This window comes from Chaetodon trifascialis, chromosome 24 (genome assembly GCF_039877785.1).
Source record: "Chaetodon trifascialis isolate fChaTrf1 chromosome 24, fChaTrf1.hap1, whole genome shotgun sequence".
NCBI lineage: Eukaryota > Metazoa > Chordata > Actinopteri > Chaetodontiformes > Chaetodontidae > Chaetodon > Chaetodon trifascialis.
The window spans coordinates 7,989,725-8,010,323 of NC_092079.1; the positions used below are offsets into that span (position 1 = coordinate 7,989,725).

Below are 20,599 nucleotides of genomic sequence, written 5' to 3' on the forward strand. Positions count from 1 at the left end.
TCAGTGACAAATGGGAGAGGAGCGTTAGGGCGCAGACAGTGCGGGGGAGGTCCCCTCCAACCCCCCTCCACCTCCTCTCCCACGATCCGGAGCGCTGCTGCCGCGTCATCCCTGATAACCATAATTGTGTTTTAAAGCCCCTGATTAAATTTCGCAGTCTCGAATGATATTGTTTTGCGATGAATCCTTATGAAAAACGCTTCACATTAGGAGATTATGTAGGTGCTGGAGGAGGCAGCTCAAAGGTGGAGGCGGAGATGACACTGTTTTTTTTTTTTTTAACTTCTAAAGCTTCAACGGATGCTAAATGAATCCCTGCCATCACTCTTCCTCTTTTCCTCCACCCACTCTTGCTCCACCCATCATGCTCCCTCTCTTATAAACACACACGCAGACATAAACACTCACTCTCCTTCCTTCTCTTACCAAAACACAGCCACAGGCATGCAGGTTACACAACAATTATGATAAGGAAAATTTACACAGACGTTTGGCTCCAACATAGTAAATAAAGAAAACCTTCAAAGTTAAAATAAAGGGATTAAAACATGTATTCGAGCATCAATCTCTAAACTTTTGCCTGTCTCATTGCTATCATAATGTAAGTCTCCCCTCCGATTGTCACTGTGCCTCTAAGGAAGGCCGATTTTTGTACATTTTTTTTTTAGAGGTGACACAAAATGCAATCAGGGCGAATGAGAAGCCAGCAAATTCAATAATGGAGGCAAATGAAAATGGAACTGGAGACTCTGCACTTAAGGCGGGATGGGCTCACAGCCCTAATAAGCCCTCTTCTGTCACCGCTTCCCTGCATCTAAATTAACCAGAGGCCCTCCAATCAGCGCAGGCAAACAAAAGAGCCAGCCAAAGAGACGGGAGCGCTGCTGAATGCTAATCAAGGTAACAAACGGCAGCGGTCGTCAATGATCGACAATGATGTGTGGGAATGTGATGGCGGGGGGATTAGTTGAGAATCTATTCACTATTCTCAGCTATTATCAGTTAAGAATTAAACAAAATGTAGTTTACAAGCACTTGAAATTTCATTTTTGTTATTGTTAGGAAACTGGGCAGCTTTGAAAAAGCCACAGTTGTGCAAAAAGGAAAAAAGAGAACTTCTATCAGTCATGGAGTTTCTGAAGTTTTATACTGAGCTTTTAATAGGTCTCAGTGACCCTGAGGTCAAGCAACTCACTCATCAAATAAATTGCCAGGTCCAGTCTCAAAGTACAAACAACCCCAGAATTGCTGCCCCATGTTGTTTTTCGACAACAGCAGTGACAAGTTGTTTTACAGTGGGGTTACCTCGACAGTCGGTCCACTCTCTGCTCTGTTATTGTGCTAGAAATAGTGTTTTGGTACAATTGCCCAAGCTTGGAACATCAAACTAAAATTTAGAGGGTGCTATGAATGGACCATGGGGGAGCCATCAAGACAGTAAAACTGCTGAGCAGCTTTGCTCATAACTTGAAATGTGGGCTATTATTAAATGTCCACTCTTCCTGGAGGTAACTGGCAGCCCGCAGGCCACATCCGGTCCGCCAAAGCTTCCCATGCAGCCCGCAGAATATCAGTGAATTCAGAAAACGTGCACATCAAGCATCACTCACCAGCATAACAGGCTGTCCTGAGAGTGATCATCGATTAGCTAGCCAAGTTTTTTGTTTAGATCGGGATGCAATCATTGGTAGTTGAACTGTGGGGTTTGTATTGAGCGCTGACTTCCTCTTTGGCAGAAGTTTGACAGCATTTTCTAGTTCAGCGTCTAGTTTTCGTTATGGATTTACGTGTCTTTTAGGAGTCTGTTCGCACTGATATGGGCTATTACGCCTAAATATAATTTTTTTGTGTATTTTAAAGTCTGGCCCTCGGACAAATGTAGTTGAGGAACCCTGCTCTATGGACCCAAAATATGTGTGTACTTTGACACCTGCAGTGCACAAGCATATACACACAAGCTGCTAGTCTGCCACATTTTGTAATTCAAATCCGACTCATTGCATAGTTTCATGCTTAAGAAGTGTCGAAAACAGCGCTAACCCGCTGCATTAAAATTGACACCTACAATGGGCTAAATGGGCAATTTGTCATTTGCTGGCACGGAGCTGCAGCACTCATCCCTCCGCTTGGGTAATTTAGGAGACACCGACACACACACACACCAGCAAATCAGCTATGACCAGTAAATTGCCTCCATCTGGTTCTACAGTATATTTAGTGTGAGGTTCTGTGAGCCAGTCCAGCATGACTCCACTCCTCCCTTTTCCCGACTCTACCTCATGACTTCTTCAAGAGTCGCTGTGGACGGACATATTCATCAGCCGTAATGATTGGCTGCGCTCAGACACTCTAATGGATTTGGAGTTTGGAGTGGGGGTTACAAGACCGATCTCGAGAGGGGCTCGGACTGAGGCGGGGCGCTTAAGAAAAAAATGTCATTAAAAGCTCGGCAAAGTCAAACAGCTCGCAGACGCCTGGAGAGAGAATGCAGACAGACGCGGTGCAAAGCACACACCTTTCATTTTCCTTGAAGCATACAAATATGTTGCAATGTCGGGAGGGTAGCATGTGCCTCATGGCCACACAAACAAGCAGCCGCTTTGAATCTAATTACACTGTCAGAGTGTCAGCCTTGCTTTTAGCTTCATGACATCGCAGTTTTGGAGTTATCAAATGTGTTTTAAGAAGGGTTTCACAACCAATTGTGGTCAAGCAATTCCCTCAAACTGCAGATAAACATATAATCTTTCCATCAAGGAGAGAGGGTTCGACAGAGCAGTGATGTCCTGTGATGTGCCTGAAAACATCAGAGGCTAGTTGGTTTTGGCCCGAATAACACAAGTTGAAGTTTTGCTCTATTAAAGACCAAAACGGTGCTTACAGCTTGTGGCTCAGATCATTTAAAGAGGGGAACACAAGAATCTGGTCACAAGTAATTCTAATCTCCCGATTAAATGAATTCAGCTCTAATGAGCAAGTTTGATGAAGTCGCGGTTATTTGGTTTGATTAGGTGGGATTTCCAAGGGCTGGTGGGGTGGAAACGCTGACTCATTCAGCCTCACCACCCACCACTTTCACTCTCCACAGAACTTGGTAGTTTGAGCTTAATTAGACAGGAGGCCTACTGTTGTTTTTGTAATGTAATTCTTTCATTCCATAATTTTCCAGCCTTTTTTTCCTCAAAATTATTCCACTTTGTATATCCACATTTACGATATATGCATGAATATATTCATATATTTTATAAATATTTGAGCTGCCAATATTTCAAGCTTGTGCCATTAAAGGCTTGGGTACTTCTTATCGTGAAATTAGCTTTTCAGGCGGAACAATTGCTTCGCCTTTCTCTAACTTCCACATCCTAACCTCCTGCCCTTCACCCTAAACCGTACATTTAGTCTGGAGCATGACATGATGAAATCACAGGGCTTGAGCTGTTTCAAGGAGACAGTTTGAGTGTGCTGCCCTGCTTTGTATTGAAGCCACCAATGCTGCGCTACCTGAAAAGACAGCTGTAACCACAGTTCATGAAGCATTTCTCCTCTATCAACCATCCACCTGCAGGTTCAGTTTGAAATTCCCCAGGGGATATTATTATGGTCACTGCTCTGTAATCTACAATATTGTTAGAACTGCTTCCCATTTACTTATAACGTTACTGGTAGGCCTCTAAGCTGACCCATGCAATCTCCCTAAAGACATGATTTGACATTTACCACAGGACTGGGAAGTTGGGAGGTTTTTCACCTGCTATGTTCAACAGTATTATGGATTACAGACCATTAGCACACACAGGGGGTTCTGTCAGGTGTGTTCGCAGTTCACAGTTCACTTAGCCAGGGTCCGCTGATACTGACCTACAAAACGCAGCGCGTCGGCTGGTGGAAGTGAACCTTAACATCAAAGAATGGTGCACAGGGCAGTGGACACTCTGCCCTGGGGGACTATTACCATTCCATTAGAGATCATTTTGCCCTCCTTCCAGACATGCCACAGCCACTGATGGAGACAAACCCCAAGCCCCCTGGGTCTTCTTGTCAAAGGATTTAAACAAAACACACCAACGGCAGCGCAGTGTCTGACAGCACAACACTGATAAAACCGAGCCCGGGTGTGGCATTACAATGACTTCTGGGTGCAATAGGGTGAAAAAAAGGGGAAATAAAGAGATGAGAAAATAAAGTCAGACACGGCACCCTATTGTGCATCTGCATGTCAATGAATGCCACCTTTTTTTCAATGAGATGTGCTTTGCTGTGTTATCTTATCTGCTCTTCAGAGGAGACACTAAGCAGCAACAGGCGGCGGGTTGTTGTGGTTCTTTTGGCCGGGCTGTATTTCCTCCAGGTGATAACACAGCTGAGAGGCATGTGCAGCGAAGATGATTTCCAACCTGGCTTGGCATGAAAGTTCATATCTAAGAACCATCTGTGCAGATCTGTGGGTTGCATTGCATTACATAACACTGAGTGTTTCTTTTCTTTTCTTTTTTTACAAAAGGTAATACTTGTGCTGTAGTGTTTCAACACTCCCCCCAAAAGGGGAGTAAAGATGAAAGAAAAAAAAGCAAAACTTTATTTCACAAGCACACTGAAGGGCTCGCTTGCTTTGCACATCCACGACTGCAGCATTTTCTGGGCTAGCAAAGCAGCGTTTGAAGCTGGGAGATATGTTTTAATCATTTGGCGCCTTAATGATGACACTGAATTCATTATTAATGAGCCCCATCCCTCTACTCTTCTTCTTCCTCATAGCAGTCCGGAGTGAGAGTGGGTATTAGCATTAGCCGCTTTTGCTCTATTTGATCTTTCTGTAATTACACCACTTTTTGGAGATCACACCATAAGCTTTATGTTAAATAAAGAGGGCTTGCAAGTACTTTTTTTTAAGTACATATTCCAAACACAATTACCATGGTTCCTTTGCCCCCATTTCTTTTTTACAAGGAGGGACTTTTTCCTCAAACCTGAGTGAAATGTATATAAATAAAGCCGGATCCCTCTTAAGTGCTAATTTGAGATGAACGTCAGGTGGGAAAAAGTTGAAAACGGAGGCAAGCATGGATGCATAAAGAGGCAACATCAGTCAGCTGTCTTCGTGTGAGCCGCAGCGCTGGAAGATTCTCCTTTTAGGTGTGTGCCCTTTTTTGAAATAAGCAGAGGGTATAATATCTTTGATGTGCTGGATCCTCATACTCTCCACTGAGGGGATTTACTGTACAGATCAAATTCAGCCTTTATGACACTTCTGAAACTAACACTTAAGAAAAGACAAAATTGGTAATTCTCAGCAGCTGAGAAATCAAAATTGGGTTAGACTTTTTTTTTTCATTTCTGATTCTCCTAAAATTAAATCTAATCTATAATACATGCCTTGACACTGCTGTAGAGATCAGTGTGATCTGGTCAAAGTCCTTTTGAATCCCTCCGATCATCACTTTGTAAATCTCCTTAATCCCGAAGAAAGGTCTCCATTTGTTTCGCTAATTTAGCCGAGCACAGTCAATGTGAAAACAAGAAACTGCTTAGAAAGCTTGCGAGCCGGCAAATCAATAGTCATGCTCTAAAAAATGAAGATGCACATGGGGTTAATTATAATGAAGTCTATTAATCAATTCATCTCAGCAGCAACTGCTGTTGATAATTTGGCCTAAATGCATTCAAAATACTCACAAAAACACTGCAATTAGCGAGACAGCGGCGGTAAATCATTAGCCTTAAATTAGGGGATGCTTAGGTTGCTTCCTGGTTGTGAAGCCACAGCAGTGTCACTGCAGTCCCAGTGAGCCTTAAGAAAAGTGAAGCAGGTGAGGAAGGCAGAGAGGTTATAGGAGGAAGAAAGGGGATGGCAAGAACTGGTGCTTTGCTTTCTGCACACGGGCACGGGGAGGGGTTGTGGGGCATTGCTGCCAGATGGAAAGTTGGAGTCAGAGCTCTCTTTGGGGCTTGCTGAGCCATTTGGCCCCCATCCAAATGGGCAATTTCACAGGATAGAAAAAAAAAAAAAAAAAGCTCACAAACATAGTAAAACTTAAGCAAAGGAAGAGAGGGGACTCTGGATCTGAAAACCATTTCATAGACGCCACCTCATCAGCTCTGAGAGTCTCACAGCGGTTATTATCACCACTGCTGTGCAGCACAGAGTAATTAGCACTGCAGTGTCTAGCGAACCATGCTATATGTATGCAGACAGTTCATGCGGCTGTCGATGCATGTGTTGAGCGTGTGTGTGTGTTATAGGTTATTATTAGGGCTTGCAAGGAGCTGCAGGAGCATCACAGGGTGATATCAGAGGAGCTTCTTCAACAGATATTACTATAAAGACTGCACAGCTGTATGTGTACTGACTGTACTGCACTGTGTACCACAGCCAAATTGAATTCCACGCTTTCTGTGGACTCCCACTGTGTAGTGAATGCACGGAGGGATAAAGCAGCACTGAAGCTGTTGTTTAATGCATTGCGAGAACTACTGAACGTATTCTCACCCGGGCACATACTGTACAACCCTTCTAGATATGGTGGTAGGCTGCGAAATGAATTACAAATAAGTACATTTCATCATACATGAATTTAAGCAAATGTGCATGTGGCTTCCACATCATTATGATGAAGGGAGAATAATCTGCTGGCCAAATGGTGAGCTGAGTTCACTGTATATTCTGTCTCGTCCCAGGCAGAGAAGTGGAGGGAATCAGGAGGAACAGCACTGATCCATATGCATGGTTGGATCTGGCTTAATTGCAGCACTGGGGTGCACTGGGATCAGACGGTATGGGCTAAAGGCCAGTGATGTGAGGCACCCATCCCGTGTATGTGCTAAAACAGGAGATGTGTGAGGTGCCAGCCAGACAGGCAGGGGGCCGGTGGAGAGCCTTAATCACAGCGGTGAAGCTGAGGTAAATTCTGCCTCAGAGGATCAACACTGTCTGCAAAAGTTTCACGAAAATAAGAGAAATTCGGAGATGCAGATTATGCATTGCGGACATAAATAATGCAAGGAATACCTTACTGCACCCGGAAAGGATCATTTGAAGATACCTCACTCGCATTTTCCACTGTGCTTTTCCAGTTACATAAAGAAAAACATCCTGATCTTCTCGCAAAATTTACTGCATGTTGTCTGGTCATCCGAGAAGGCAGAAAACAGCACCTCTGTGAATCACTGTCTCATTCCTGGAATCTTATGGAGGACACCGATCACGCAACATTTTCACCTCGGGGGAAACAAGTCTGGAGTGAAGGTGAGCACACCTCTCCAGAAATAAAACGGAAGAACTAAAATAAAGCACAACCTTGCCGACGAGGGTCACATTCTGCACATACTTTATGATCCTTTCAAGCTATTTGTAGTCTGTTATCTGTCTTTGGTTTGGAGAAAAAAAGCTGTGTTGACAAGAGAAAGTCATGAGATGTCCATTGTTGAAAGAAAAACTCCACTCATGAGTCAGACAGGGATTAAAGGTCCACTTAGGCCTCCCTTTCTTCGAAGGGGTGGTCAGAATGGAAGGCGCCCTTCTGCTTTACCAGCTTATGGTGTCAGCATGCCCTTAAAACTCTCAGGAGTCCTTTATCACTGTGTTCAGACTCCATAAAACGCTGCTTATTACACTAAATCTGTCATGTGCTTTAATATGGATCACTGTTTGATCCCCCAGCATCAATCATGCAAACACTAGGGCAAAGTCAACGGCATGAGAGCCTGAGATGAATTTCTGCTGTCCAACTTTCTCAACACTGATGGATTTTCTCATCAATGTATCGACATCCGAGATTGTATCATGCTCCTTGAACATCTGCAGTATTTGTGGCCCTTCCCCAAAAAAGGTTGGTTCAGGGCGACTTGAGTCTTACACTTAACTTAATTTGGCTCCTCCTTGAAACATCTGACACTGCAGTAGGAACGCAGGATGGATGCAGGATAAACTGCAATGCCCACAGGAGCGCAGTGTAAAGCGGGCAGATCGATGCCAGAGAAGAAGCCTCGGGCAAAATACAACAAAGGGGGATGCAGCAGAGGCGTCCTGGTGGCTTGGCAGTTTAGGGCACATCCTACGTGCTTGGTCCATGGTGGAATTGAGCCCGGTTTTATACATTTTCCTTGTTTCAGGCATCTCCTCTGCAAAACCATGCCATAAAACTAACCTTATTTCCAAATCATTACGGGCCGATAAAAAATACTGATGATACCTTGAACAGATTTGCAGGATTGGCAGCTTCTCGTGCATTTGTCTTTGTTCTTTGGCTGTACTTTAGAAGACATACGTGTTGGACATGATTTTTTTCCTTTAGCCACTGCGAGATGCTCCAAAAGATTCAGCTCCATTTGTGCTGGAAGAACAGTGTTCCTGTTTTTCTGCCATGAAGAAATCCAGCAAATTTCCTCCGAAATCCGACAAGATGAAAGAGGCAGTAAATGCCGTGTAGAGACTCGAAAAGGCGTATTCTTTCAACATGTTTGACACACTGTACTGTACTTCATGTTCAAACATTGAGCACATCCCCTCAAGTGCTGGCACTGTCTCATACAGCCTTGGACACTGTCATCTTTTCTTGGAACGCTTGTATTTTCATTCCTGACCTTGATCCCGTATCATAGCTTCTCTCTGTTTACCATCGTCCCTGTCACTCTAGACAGCATGGCATTAAATACAGCAAAAAAAAAGGGTGCTGTAAAAGTAAGAGGACTGAGCTGACGACTGAGCTCCACTGCTTTTGCTCAGATTGCATGTGACAGTTGTCCCTCAGCCAGCGCTTCTCCTACGACGGCTAGAGTTTCTCTCCCGGAGCGATGCTAATGCTAACTCCAAAGAGAAAAAGGCAACACCTGGCTCCTGATGTGCTGAAAAAAGCAAGCAGCAGCTCAGTCTGTCAGAATTACATGTGGGATTTATACAGCTAATGAGGAAAGAGGCTATTTGGAGAGCAGCAAAAGGACAGTCAGCAGGAGGACGGTGAAGCAGTTGATTTAAAAAGATTATTTTAGAATATAAGATAGTGCTTCTGTTTTTCTGACGAGAGTCGGAAGGTCACTCCACCGCTGGGTAACACCAAAATGGCAAAGATGAACTGATGCCGAGGTCACGACTTGAATCTGCCACTGAGATAACGCTAACTCAGAAAAAAGCTACCCTTTACAAACGCAGTCCACTTTTAGCTTATGCCCTCTCACATGATGAAGAAAGAAGAACAGCTGTTCCATAAAACATAACACACAACCACTTCCAAAAATTTGCTCCATGAAAAGAAGCCTAATTTTGAGTGAGTAAACAAAAATGTAATTAATGGGAAAATGGGACTTTTCACAGATATTTGATCCCTCTATACAGCAACCCAGACGATTAATTTGCCAGGGTGGCAGATACAAGCTTCAAAAGTTGAGTTCCAATTTTGTGACTTAATTAAAAAAGCCCTATTAAATCTGTACATGTGGGTGTAAAAACAAGTCAAACACAGGCATTTATAGTGCAGGCAATGGCAATGTATTTTGCAGGATGCTGAAATGTGTCCCTAAATCACCAAAAGCTGCTGTAATTCATCTGAGTTTATGTTGAAAAAAGAAAAAACAACTTTTTTCTCCAATGATTTTTCACAATTATCCTAAAATATATGTGATTTGGTGGTGCTTTGAAGCATCAAAATAGTGCTTTAATCTGATTTATTTGCTTAATTTAGCTCCGAGGAGTGGAACTGAAACAAAAGAACAAGCGACAGAGGAGTTTCACTCAGATCATGCAGCATGCCATTAGATGTGCTGCTGCAATCATTCTGACCTGTGAGGTTGCGCAGGCCCAGCTGCCTCAGGCCGTAGTACCCGTCCCGCCTGTAGTTGAGGAAGATGGCCAGAGAGTAGCGACCCTCGTACAGTTTGGTGCCTCGGATGATCCGCAGGTTCTCTAGCGGCAGGTAGTCAAACTGGTTGAGACCCACCAACACGTAGCCGGTCACTTCTCTGATGGACTGCATGGGAAAAACAGAGAGGAGTATATTTTATTATGTAGTGTAAGGCTACACATTTCAACTGTCCACTGTGGATAATTTGATTTCGTAAATTGAAATATAACCCTGAAGATCAACAATGATTGTCATATGGCTCCCATCATTAAGCTAAAGAGTTTTTGGTGAGTTTTTCTCCATCCCTGAAATCCACATCTGTGCCTCCAGCTCTGCATTTTTTTCAGCCATGAGTCTGACTCAATGAAAACACTCAAGCCAATAATGCATTCCCTTCATTTTCTGTGCACGGAGCATGTTATTTGCATTTTTAAATGTCAGGCTCATGAAAACTCTGGACATACAGTGATTGCACTTCTCATCTGATTAGTCTCTCCGCTGCTCTTTAAGGCCCGAGAAGCCATGAAACCAGCAAACACGACACCTGCAGCCAGGAAGTGATCATGCCTTAAAAACCATTCATTTTAAAATCCAAATACAGTAATCATGCCTGATTAATTTGATTTGATATCTTACATGTTAAGGGCACCATATGGGGACTCTCCATCAGGTGTGACTGAATACCTCGGAGACCTTATACTAAAAAAAAGAAAATAATTTGGCATCTGTTCAAGCTGATAGACCTTGGCAAAATACCTGAGTCAGACACACATAATATGAGCGCTGAGTGCCTTGCTGAAGAGCATGGCAGCACTTATCTGTCTGCCTCATCGTGCATCAATTGACCTTCTCAAAAGTCACTAAAAATCAGGCTGATTACCTCTGTATTATGCACTTGATGAGGCAAATTAATTCAACTGCACAGTCAGGCCGAAGGATGGGGGCCAAGGTGAGCACTTTGTATTTTTGAATATTTTTATGGTAGCTCTGCAGAAAAATAAAAAAAATAAATAAAATTGAGGGTTAAAAGTCAATGAAACACAGTTATCACAGAAACAGATAATAGCCCTGCAGATCAATCAATCTGGCAGCCAATCACATGCTGCCAGATAATCAACCTGATGTGTGCATCACTGTATGCACGTGCCCTCTAAAAAACATCTTATTCCCTTGTTGCTACAGCTCCATCTCTGTGGCCATGCAATATTCATCCAATCGAACAGCAGCCTGAGCTCACTTATAGACACACAGAAAAGCTCCCGCGCGCACACACACACACACACACACACACACACACACACACACACACACACACACACACACACACACACACACACACACACACACACACACACACACAACAGCTGTTAAATGCAACGCTAACACATTTTACCGACCACCACTGACAAGCCTAATTAGAACACTACATTTAAAAGTGGGAAATAGATCTTCCTGCATGGCTCAACACTGACTTGTACAATGGAGGCATCGTATGCAGCAGTTGACAGGCACAGATTTTTATTCCTGTGGCCTTTTCTTTTCTTTTTGGGGAATTCAAAATGTGGCACGCACATTGTCAACAGCCGCTTGTTTTGACGTTTCAGGCGTCGCCAAGTGGGTGTAAAACATGCAGAGATTTATATAATTTCCCTATAGCTTCCAGCTTCCTCTGCGCAGGAATCACGAGTGCAGTGACAAGGATATGATCCCTAACTGGCATCCAACCAGTGAACACAACAGAGCTGGATTCAACGTTTTTTTTCTTAATATTTAAGTCTGAAGCTCAAAGCAGCACCAAGCAACACCGATGCCTTCAAAATCTTAATAATCATCAAATAATAAATTCTCATTTAAATGATTTTAAATATCCATCAACGGGGCACGGCGGTTCAGAAGCAACAGGCAGCTGCGGAGGCATCCTAATGACCAGAGACAGGCCAGATGATTGGTTAGGAGAGGGAAGGAATGAGTAATGCGAGGTTTGATTGGCTGCTGACCCCTGGGAGACATTCGTGGAGGCTGACAGTCGAGACGCAGCATGTGGAGTGCCTGCATTTCAGGATAATGCTCGGTAACTGAGATTCGCTTCTATATTGAGCGCTCAGCAAACACGCGCACCTGCCAAGTTGGCCTATTGTAACACTAACACAATGGGAAGGAAACAGACAGTGGAGGTGCTTATTAGCAAGATTACAATGTGTCAATCACCTGAAGAGAGAAAGAACAACATAATAAAAGAGAAGTAGAATCCATTTCAGCGGAGGCTTTGATTAGCATACTTATTGTAAAAGGGATTTCTATTGTGAGGTGCTTCACTGCCTGTCAAGAACCCCTTGGTGAAATCATTTTCTGTCAAATATGTTTTGTGATTTTTCTTTCTTTTTTTTTTTTTTTTCTGTTTGTTAGACAGTTGGCAAGTTGTGCAACTTTACGCAACTCTGTGCAACTTATGACTCGGCATCTACAAAACACAGACGGGGCTTTCTTCTCCCGGGGGCTTGTTGATCCCACCCCGTGGCTGGAAGTCATGCCGTTTCATCACTTTGACTCCACTGTGACCCCGTGTTTACTGCTGGGGGGGCCGGGGTGCCTCATGAGCTCACCCGCTATCATTAACTGTGCCGTAACCCCCAGGTGCCTACCAGGGGTGGTATGACTGTGAACAGGGGAGGCAACCCGACCCAGCTGTAGGCATGCACTCGGCTGCTGGCAGACTCCACAGAGCCTCCACTGTGCCCTCTTCTCCCTGCCAGCCTCCGGGACCCACTGGCAAAACCAAAGAAAAACTGTTTCCCTGTTGCTTAGCAACCGCAGGAAAGCCCTCCAGTGGGAGAGAGGGAGAGCAAAGAGGGAGAGAGCGGGCAGAAGAAAGACTCAGACAGGGGTTTTTTTGTTGTAATTTACTTAATTAAATTAAAGGATTACTCTGCCCTTTCTCAGTAATTTTCTTTTGCTTTGACACTATTTCATTTCCTTCTGTTGCCATAAATTGTTTTTTTTTTTTTCTTCTTCTTCCTGAAAGCTTGCAAGATCAATATTTATCTGCATTCCTCTGTGCCGGAGGAGGGAGGAAGCAGGGAGACAAGGAGGAGGGAGGTCCGGAGGGAAGTAAACACAAGCACCTGCATCGCCCCCCCCCCCCCCCCCCCCCCCGCCACCGCCGCCACATCACAACTGCGCTCAGTTTCAGAAACATAAACACAGAAGATGAAGGATGCTACTCGGAGATGCTGCCTTGTGGGTGATGTGCTCAGACTTAACAAGGTGGACGGAGGGCAGAGGAACTGATGCTTTTTCCCCTTGTATTTTCTCAAAAAATCTACACTTAACAAGGTGAGTGGGAGGGCTAATTTGCACCAACAAGGTGCATGAGCTCTCGACTGCTCACACACACACACACCTCACCCTCCTCATCCTCCCTCAAAAATGAACCTCAGCTCGTGACTTTAGAGCTGAGTGATTAAAGTGGCTCAAAACAGGAAAAACGCGGTAAAATCTGTACACAGTCTGGCCATTATTTTAGATGCCATTTTGACTGACTCTTTTGATTCCAGCTTGACTCTGATGGATCAGAGTGTTTTTCTGTTGCGAGCGCCACAAAGGGTTTGCGAGGAATTTCGTCTTCTTCTCGGTTACACACATTCACACGATCCCGACGCACACACGCAGGCCTCAGATATTCTGCTAACCCCCACCTACGCAGAAAAGAAAAAGAAAAAACAAAACAACAACACTGCCATGAGGCACAGACAAGACTTAGTCAACATAGGTCAGCTACCCATGATGCATTGCAAGTTCAACATTTCCTCAAGCGCTTTTCTTCATCAATCGCAGGCAATTAGTGGCCTAGTGTGGAGCACTCAGTCAAACAGAATCTTATGTGGCCCCGACAGGCTTGTTTCCTCTCGTCTTTCGGTTCTACCTCTGGGCGAAATGTGAATTTCATATGTTGGTAAATTGCTCTTTGCATCTCTGAGATACACTGCAGTGAAGCCAAGGCAGGGCAGCCAAAAGTGCTCCATTTACTCTACACAACATAATCATGATAGAAGGAGGCTGCACGGTCTTGGAAACAGAAACAGCTCGATACGAGGCTGTGAGTCGCGGGCACCTGTAATCGCTCCAGATATGCGGAAATGTTTTCCCACAATATGGAGACATGCTTGCATGGCACCACGCAGGAACCCTGAATTTGGAAGGAGGGCTATTTGTATTCAAGCCTGTGTTGAACTGAACCAACAATTGCTTTGCAAAGTAAACAGTTTTATCAGTTAATGAGCGACCTGCTTTGCCAGTGCGCACAGTCAAGTGTTTTGTGTCATAATTCGCCAACAGTTGGTACAAAGAGAGCAGACGCAGAAGAGGTGGGGACTAAAGTCGGATTAAAGATGAAAAAAGTGACTGCTGGTTTAGATTTGTCTTAACAGACGCTTACGTAAGCCAATTTACCAAATTGCATGATGTTTTTAGGCTAACAGCCTGTATCTCCTGTCATTTTTCCACTCAACTTAATTTGCAGATACTCAGGAAACCTCGCCAACACAGCCAATAGTTTTGCATAAAAATCTCTCCAGTTTCAGTCTTCCCAAGAATCGCCTCTGGGCTGCAGATTTAGAGAAAAATGCTGCATTAGAGAATTTAAGAGGAGGAATTAAGAGTAGTTTGAGTTGAAGACATAAGCGCTGGATATGTGAATGTATTATTGAACTGAATTTGTCACCTTTTACGTCACCAGCGCTAATAGAAATAGATTGTTTTGTTTTGTTTTTTTACTGTTCATGTCGACCTTGATCATCAAGGTCAATGCATTCAGAAAGAATTCAAAATGAATAAGAAGGTCAGGATCCTTGAAGCCATGAAAGTCAACTTACTGACTACATTACGAGAGTCTAATTCCACCTCAGGAAAATAAAAAGTGTGCATGTTTGTGGAAGCCAAGAGCAGTTATGGTTACATTTTTAGCACTAACACGTTGCTTTAATGCATATTAGTAAAGCAGTGGTGAGGTGCAAGACATTGTGATTAGAGTATTAACGCTGATGCATCGATGTGTAAGCAGCATTTTGCCTTCATAGCTTGCCAAGACGCAGGTAATTTTAACTACAGTACACTCCACTGTTAAATGGTTTCATCTTGTGGTTCCTAACCGAGGGGTCGGCCCCCCTGCAAAAGTTCAGAAGAAAAAATCTGAGATGAAAAACGAGGCTGGAAAGAAGTAGAAAGAAAGAAGAAAATCAAACTTTTGCAGCACAAATTTGTGTTCATTTTTTTTGGACTTTGGACTAAATCTTTGCTTTCTTTGTGAAATACTGGATCATGTGACCTCTGCTGGCCTTCAACAGTTATTAAGATGAAACCATCTGAGAAGCCTTGAGGTGAAATGTCTTTGGTGGAACTTTCTCGAAATATGATGAGGGGCTCTAACCTGTGGAGGGGTCAGAAGCCGAAAAGTCTGCAAACCACTCGTTTCGTCTTTGACAGCGTGCTGCATTTTCCAAACTCGTTACAGTATATCTTTTCTGATGTGATCGGAAAAGTCGGCTGTTTATGAAATGCAGTGGAGTAAAACGTTCAATATTTCCCTCTGAACTGTGGTAAAGTATAAAGCAGCATAAAATGGAAATATTCGAAATTGGACATGGAAATGTTATGAGAAAAGTTACTTTCCACTTGTGTTTTGCTTAAAACAAGAAGCACTGAAGCTCGTAACCTGTTAATGATTGAATCTGTCACCCATCTGCACGTCTGTCATAGAGCCTCTATGGGCATCATGGGGTTAATTCTCTCTTACTTATTTCCTCAGATTTAATCTACCCGCTTTCATCAGGCTAAGCCGATTTGGATAGATTCTTAAACAACATCGGTGGGGTGAAGCAGCTGGAGCACCCCCCCTCCCAAAAAAACATGGCTTTGTTATCTCAAAATAATGAGATATTTAAGCCGTGCTCATGAGAAAACAATGCTCGATACCTTGAGATAACGATGTAATGCAATTGCGATCTCGGGCTAGCAAACACGAGCACTACAAACTGAGCTGCTGTCTTGAGATAATGAGATAGTTAGGACATGATCACGTGAAAACAGTTTGATATCTCAAGATAATGGCACAATTAAGTTTTAATCTCAGCAAAACAGGCCTAAAAATAATAGGAGTTGCTCTCAGCTTCTGCGAAGATGCAAATATGAGACGGCAAAAATGGCAGCGTGGATGAAGGAGGTATAGAAAGTCAAAGCGAAAGAATAAATAACATTGTAGAAGACCAAAGAGAGAGGAGTTTAGGGATCGGGGGTGCAGTGTAGTGAAGCATTTGCAGAAAGCTCGCAGTGATAAGGGGAAAGGAAGTGGAGCACAGAGGAGATATATTTCAAAGCATAATTAATAGTGCACCTGTTCCTATCATCTGGATGAGTGAGAGTGTAAGTGAGGTAGATGGCATGAGAAGGAGCGATAGGAGGAGGATTCGGTGAAGGTGGGAGAAAAGGAGAAGGGCGGGAGGAGGAGATGGAGGAAGGTACAGCAAAGTGGAAAAGGAGCGGAGGATGGGGGGAAAAGGCATCATGCAGGAGAAAAAGTATAATGACACCATTATAAAATACAAGAGATGGGACACATATTATGGTGATTATGGCTCATTTCCATACATATAGAGCACTCTGCCAGTGAGTCAAGGAGAGTGCAGCGGCGCATGTCAGCGGCAAGACTGCCGACTCTCAACGGTTTGATCCGACTGCAGCGCCGGCGCAGTCTGACTCCTCCACACGGCAGCAAAGTCAATGGGCGGGCAGGGACCTGTTTACCAATTCGCTTCAATGAGCTCTGTGAGAGAAGTATGCGCTCCTTCACCTCGCGCGACTGTTTGGCTGCTAAGTATGCTGAAAGCACTCGGGCGTGACATTCAAGATTTTGAGAAATCCTGTTTAAAAAAAAAAAAAAAAAAAAAATCAAGGCCTTTGAGAGGAGGGCCATTGACTTTGAAATAAATGAAAATCCAGCTGCATGAAATGTCACCGTGAAAATGACTGAGTCATTCAGTACAGGTATTTGTGCAGGGTGGGGGGAGATTTTCTTTTTTCTAAAGGACTTGTAAGGAACATCTCAAGTTTGGTGATGGTGCCCTGAGGTACTCCTGTGAGATGAATCAACAGGGTGAGGAACATGCAGGTGGGGGAGGGTGGGGCTTTTACTCACTTCAAACGCGAATCACATCAAACATGGAGGGACGTGCGTTTTGAACCCACACACCATTTTTCATGTCGGTGGCGCAGAGCGGCTTCAAATCCACTCCCTTTAAGGTATTTTAGCTTCTCCGCCAGCATATTAGGGAAAGTCCATTTTACTGCTGAGCTCAATCAAAAGCCTTTAGTCGGACGGGGAGGAACATCATCCTCTCACTGCGTTCTGAATGAAGTTATAGTCGTTACTGTGATCAAAAAGCCTCATCCAAGCTAAGACGAGGCCCACGAGAAGGTCAATCAAACAGGGATTTGTCTTATTTTTTAAGACGAGCTCACTCAACGTCAAGTATCTTAATTCTTAATATAGAAGTGAGCGTGCAGAGAGGAGACCACATTTGATAATTGACGCAAAAGGTAGGAAATGGAAGTGCAATTTCGTGAACTGATTAAAAATTTGATTTAATAATGCTGATTTAAGTGCAATGAAGTCCTTGAAAAAAAAAGGATCACAGTTACTGAAGTTGCCACTGGATGTATTGAAGGGCAAGTGCGTCTTTCAGTTTCTACACTGCTAGCTAGTGTTGACAATGACTTTGGGATGACACAGTGGTGTGTGTGTGTGTGTGTGTGTGTGTGTGTGTGTCTGTGTGTTGATATCCAGGGGTGTGCCTCCAGCAGCAGCTGTGCTACTGGCTTTCGGCGCTGATATTTATTGTCTCAGACAGCCCGACAATCTCATATAAGCCTGTTTCATGAGCGGCGTCCGTGAGGCGTCTGTGTTGTCAAGACAAATTTACAGTAAAGACCCTGACTCTGAAATTAAAATTACCAAAGGGGAAAGTTTGCAGAACATTAGCAGGCAAACCTAAAACAGTGACAGTGCAGTACAGTATCTGATCCTTAAGCCGCAGTGGAAACACTAATACATAACTCATGAGGCGAGGCTGTTGTAGCAACCCAGCAACAGTCGCATGGCGTATCGCATTATGCTGTAGCCTTTGGGGACCCTACATAATGCAGTTATGTGACAAAGCTAGTGCACGTCAGCCACAGGCTGGCTTCTGCCCACTCGACAGTAGCTGTGGAGGTAAAAAGTGAGAAGCGTGTTATCTCCTATTGTACCTAGCTCCTGTATCTCATATTTAAGCCCCTCATTATTCATGGTCATCCCATGTTAGGACAGAGATTTAGAGAGCTGGCAGGATCCCTGAGGGGAGGGGCTAATCTGCTGCATGGGGGGCCGACGAGTCCAGGGAGAGGAGAAGGAAGGGACAGCAGAGCGGCCTCCAAGGCCCAATGTCAGTTCACTCCTCTGGGAAAGAAAAGGTGCTTACCGGCCCTTCCAAGTAATTGATGATTGGGCCTGGTGCAGAGGTAGGACGCAGCCATGGGCAGACAATGCAAGACATTGCTGGGATAATCCATTTATGTCAATGGGAGGGGAGGACTAAAATGTGTGAATTCCCAGTGTGGAAGGATGTGAAAGCATGGAAACAAAACAGAAGTTACAAATAATGATTGTGTTAAGAGAGGTCACAGAGGACATATAAATCATACTTTCTCTCACACAAATACACTCCGACATGCACAATGACACTTTAACCAACATCACTGTTGTCTCCCAGTACTAAACTTTTACTCAGCCATGATGGTGTGTGAGGGAGAGGATGACAGTATATGTGAATGAGAGCAGTCATGCGTGTGAAACAGAATGACTGTATGCTAAGATGAGTCGTTAACTTTGAGTTTTCCTTAAACGCAACATAGCTGAAGCTTTATTTTGCTATATGCTCATTGATCTGAGCATAAGTTTTATTGATTGGTGATGACACAGTGCTCACAAGGAGACCTAAATGTCCTTGAAAACACAAAGAAGCGCACAATAAGCCAATTGGGAAGTTATTATTATACCTGCCTTTCACTTCAACCAATCAACTTTTCTAATTAAAAACACTCATATGCTACGATTTTCCACCACTTCCTCACAAACAAATGCTAATTTTCACTCTCACACACACCGAACTGTAGAATTTTTTAACCACAATTACATTCAGGCCAGGTAACCAGGCAGCTGTGGGACTGATTACAACCGTGTCAGATTTGATTTGTCTTGTCTCTTTATAAAGCGTTTGCGTATATGTGCGCGTGTGCGTTGGTTTGAGAGGGTATTTGTCAGCCATTTTGCCTCAGGGGAAAATTATGGCAGTGGGATCATCAGTGGTTGTGAAGCACGCCACGTTTCAGTGCTGAACTACTTCATTACTCTGGAACTAAACTGCCCTAATCGGAGATGGATGTCCTGATTTGTGGCTACACAAAGTGTGTGTGTGCGCGCGCGTCTGTTCATGGATACGTGCAAATTGCAGGTGCGTCCATGCACGCACATGCCGACGTGCATGCGTTGTCAGAGGAGGTGGGTTTGCAATATAAATCAATTTGACTGGGTAATGAAACCTGAGATAAAGCACACATGACAAATGCCAGTTACTACGCAAGATTTCTCAATTTGATAAACGGCAAAGTGGATGCTTGAGGTTTTACCTTGTTGAACGCACCGTCATGAGCCAAGCGCTGCAAGCTTCATGCTTGAGAACGGTTGATTTTCAAAGATATATATCAGGATTTAGATGTAGATTTCTGTGAGCACATGTGGTAGCCTAAAGCATTTTTCCTCTTATAGTTAATTCACATGTTCATATGATGATGGATGGATGTTGACATCAGTCCTGTAATTGGACACTTTCACATCTAACAACTAAAAGGTTTACATGAATGCGGATCATTGTCGTCACCAGAGAGGAACAACATCTTCTTTCATGTTTTCCTGACAAGCAACCTCTTATGATTGTGACAAATAATGACTGCAGCACATGTGATCACGCTTACAAACATCTCCTCTGTAACCCACTGACTTCTAATGAGGCCTGCATGATGGACAATTTCGAGGATGTTTTTGCAGTTTCATTGCGATCGCAGGTCACCTTTGTTCAGCTTTGACTATCTCCATGTGCACAGATAGAGGCCCATAGAAACACTGCACTGTATTTCAACAAAGATAACACAAGATCCGAGTGTTTCATCACGTTTTGTCCAACATCACGCTGCAAATTGCATTGCTCTCACAGATTGTTTACAGTTTGTGATCTCTCTTGAACACATCCTTTTTTTTTTGGACTGAATCTCGAGCAGTTTTGTTGAAAGGAAAGCGAATGTGGCAAAACTTTTCGACTTCAAGCGCCTCTGCTCCTCTGCCCTTCTTCAGGATGGATGCTCAGATCAACAATCTGTCAGCACTGCTTACTTAACTTTGGGAGATCTAATCTTAACCAAGTAGTTTCTCTTGCCTGAACCTAAACCTTAACCATAGAGGTAGCAGATAAGAGAAACTGACTCAAGTTTTGCTCCTTTATCTCTGCCCTCACTTACTTCAGCAACTCAGCCTCCTCCTTTCTTGTCCCTTATTGAACATTATATGAAATCATATCCTTCCAGGCTTGTTTTGGCTTTCCTCTAAATAACGTATTTACGATCAGAGTGATATGTGCGTGCAGTTTTCTGTTCACCTCGAGGGGGTTTTGGATGCAATCCTG

General features: G+C 43.7%; 1 protein-coding gene across 2 annotated transcripts in view; it reads right to left on the reverse strand.

Annotated features, from left to right (window-relative positions):
• Positions 1-20,599, reverse strand: part of LOC139352082 (receptor tyrosine-protein kinase erbB-4-like) — a 223,706-nt gene that overhangs the window by 72,899 nt on the left and 130,208 nt on the right. For both annotated transcript variants that reach the window (XM_070994128.1, XM_070994129.1), the window contains exon 3: positions 9,773-9,959. In XM_070994128.1, coding sequence (XP_070850229.1) covers positions 9,773-9,959 — 187 coding nt within the window. The remainder of the gene's footprint in view (positions 1-9,772; positions 9,960-20,599) is intronic.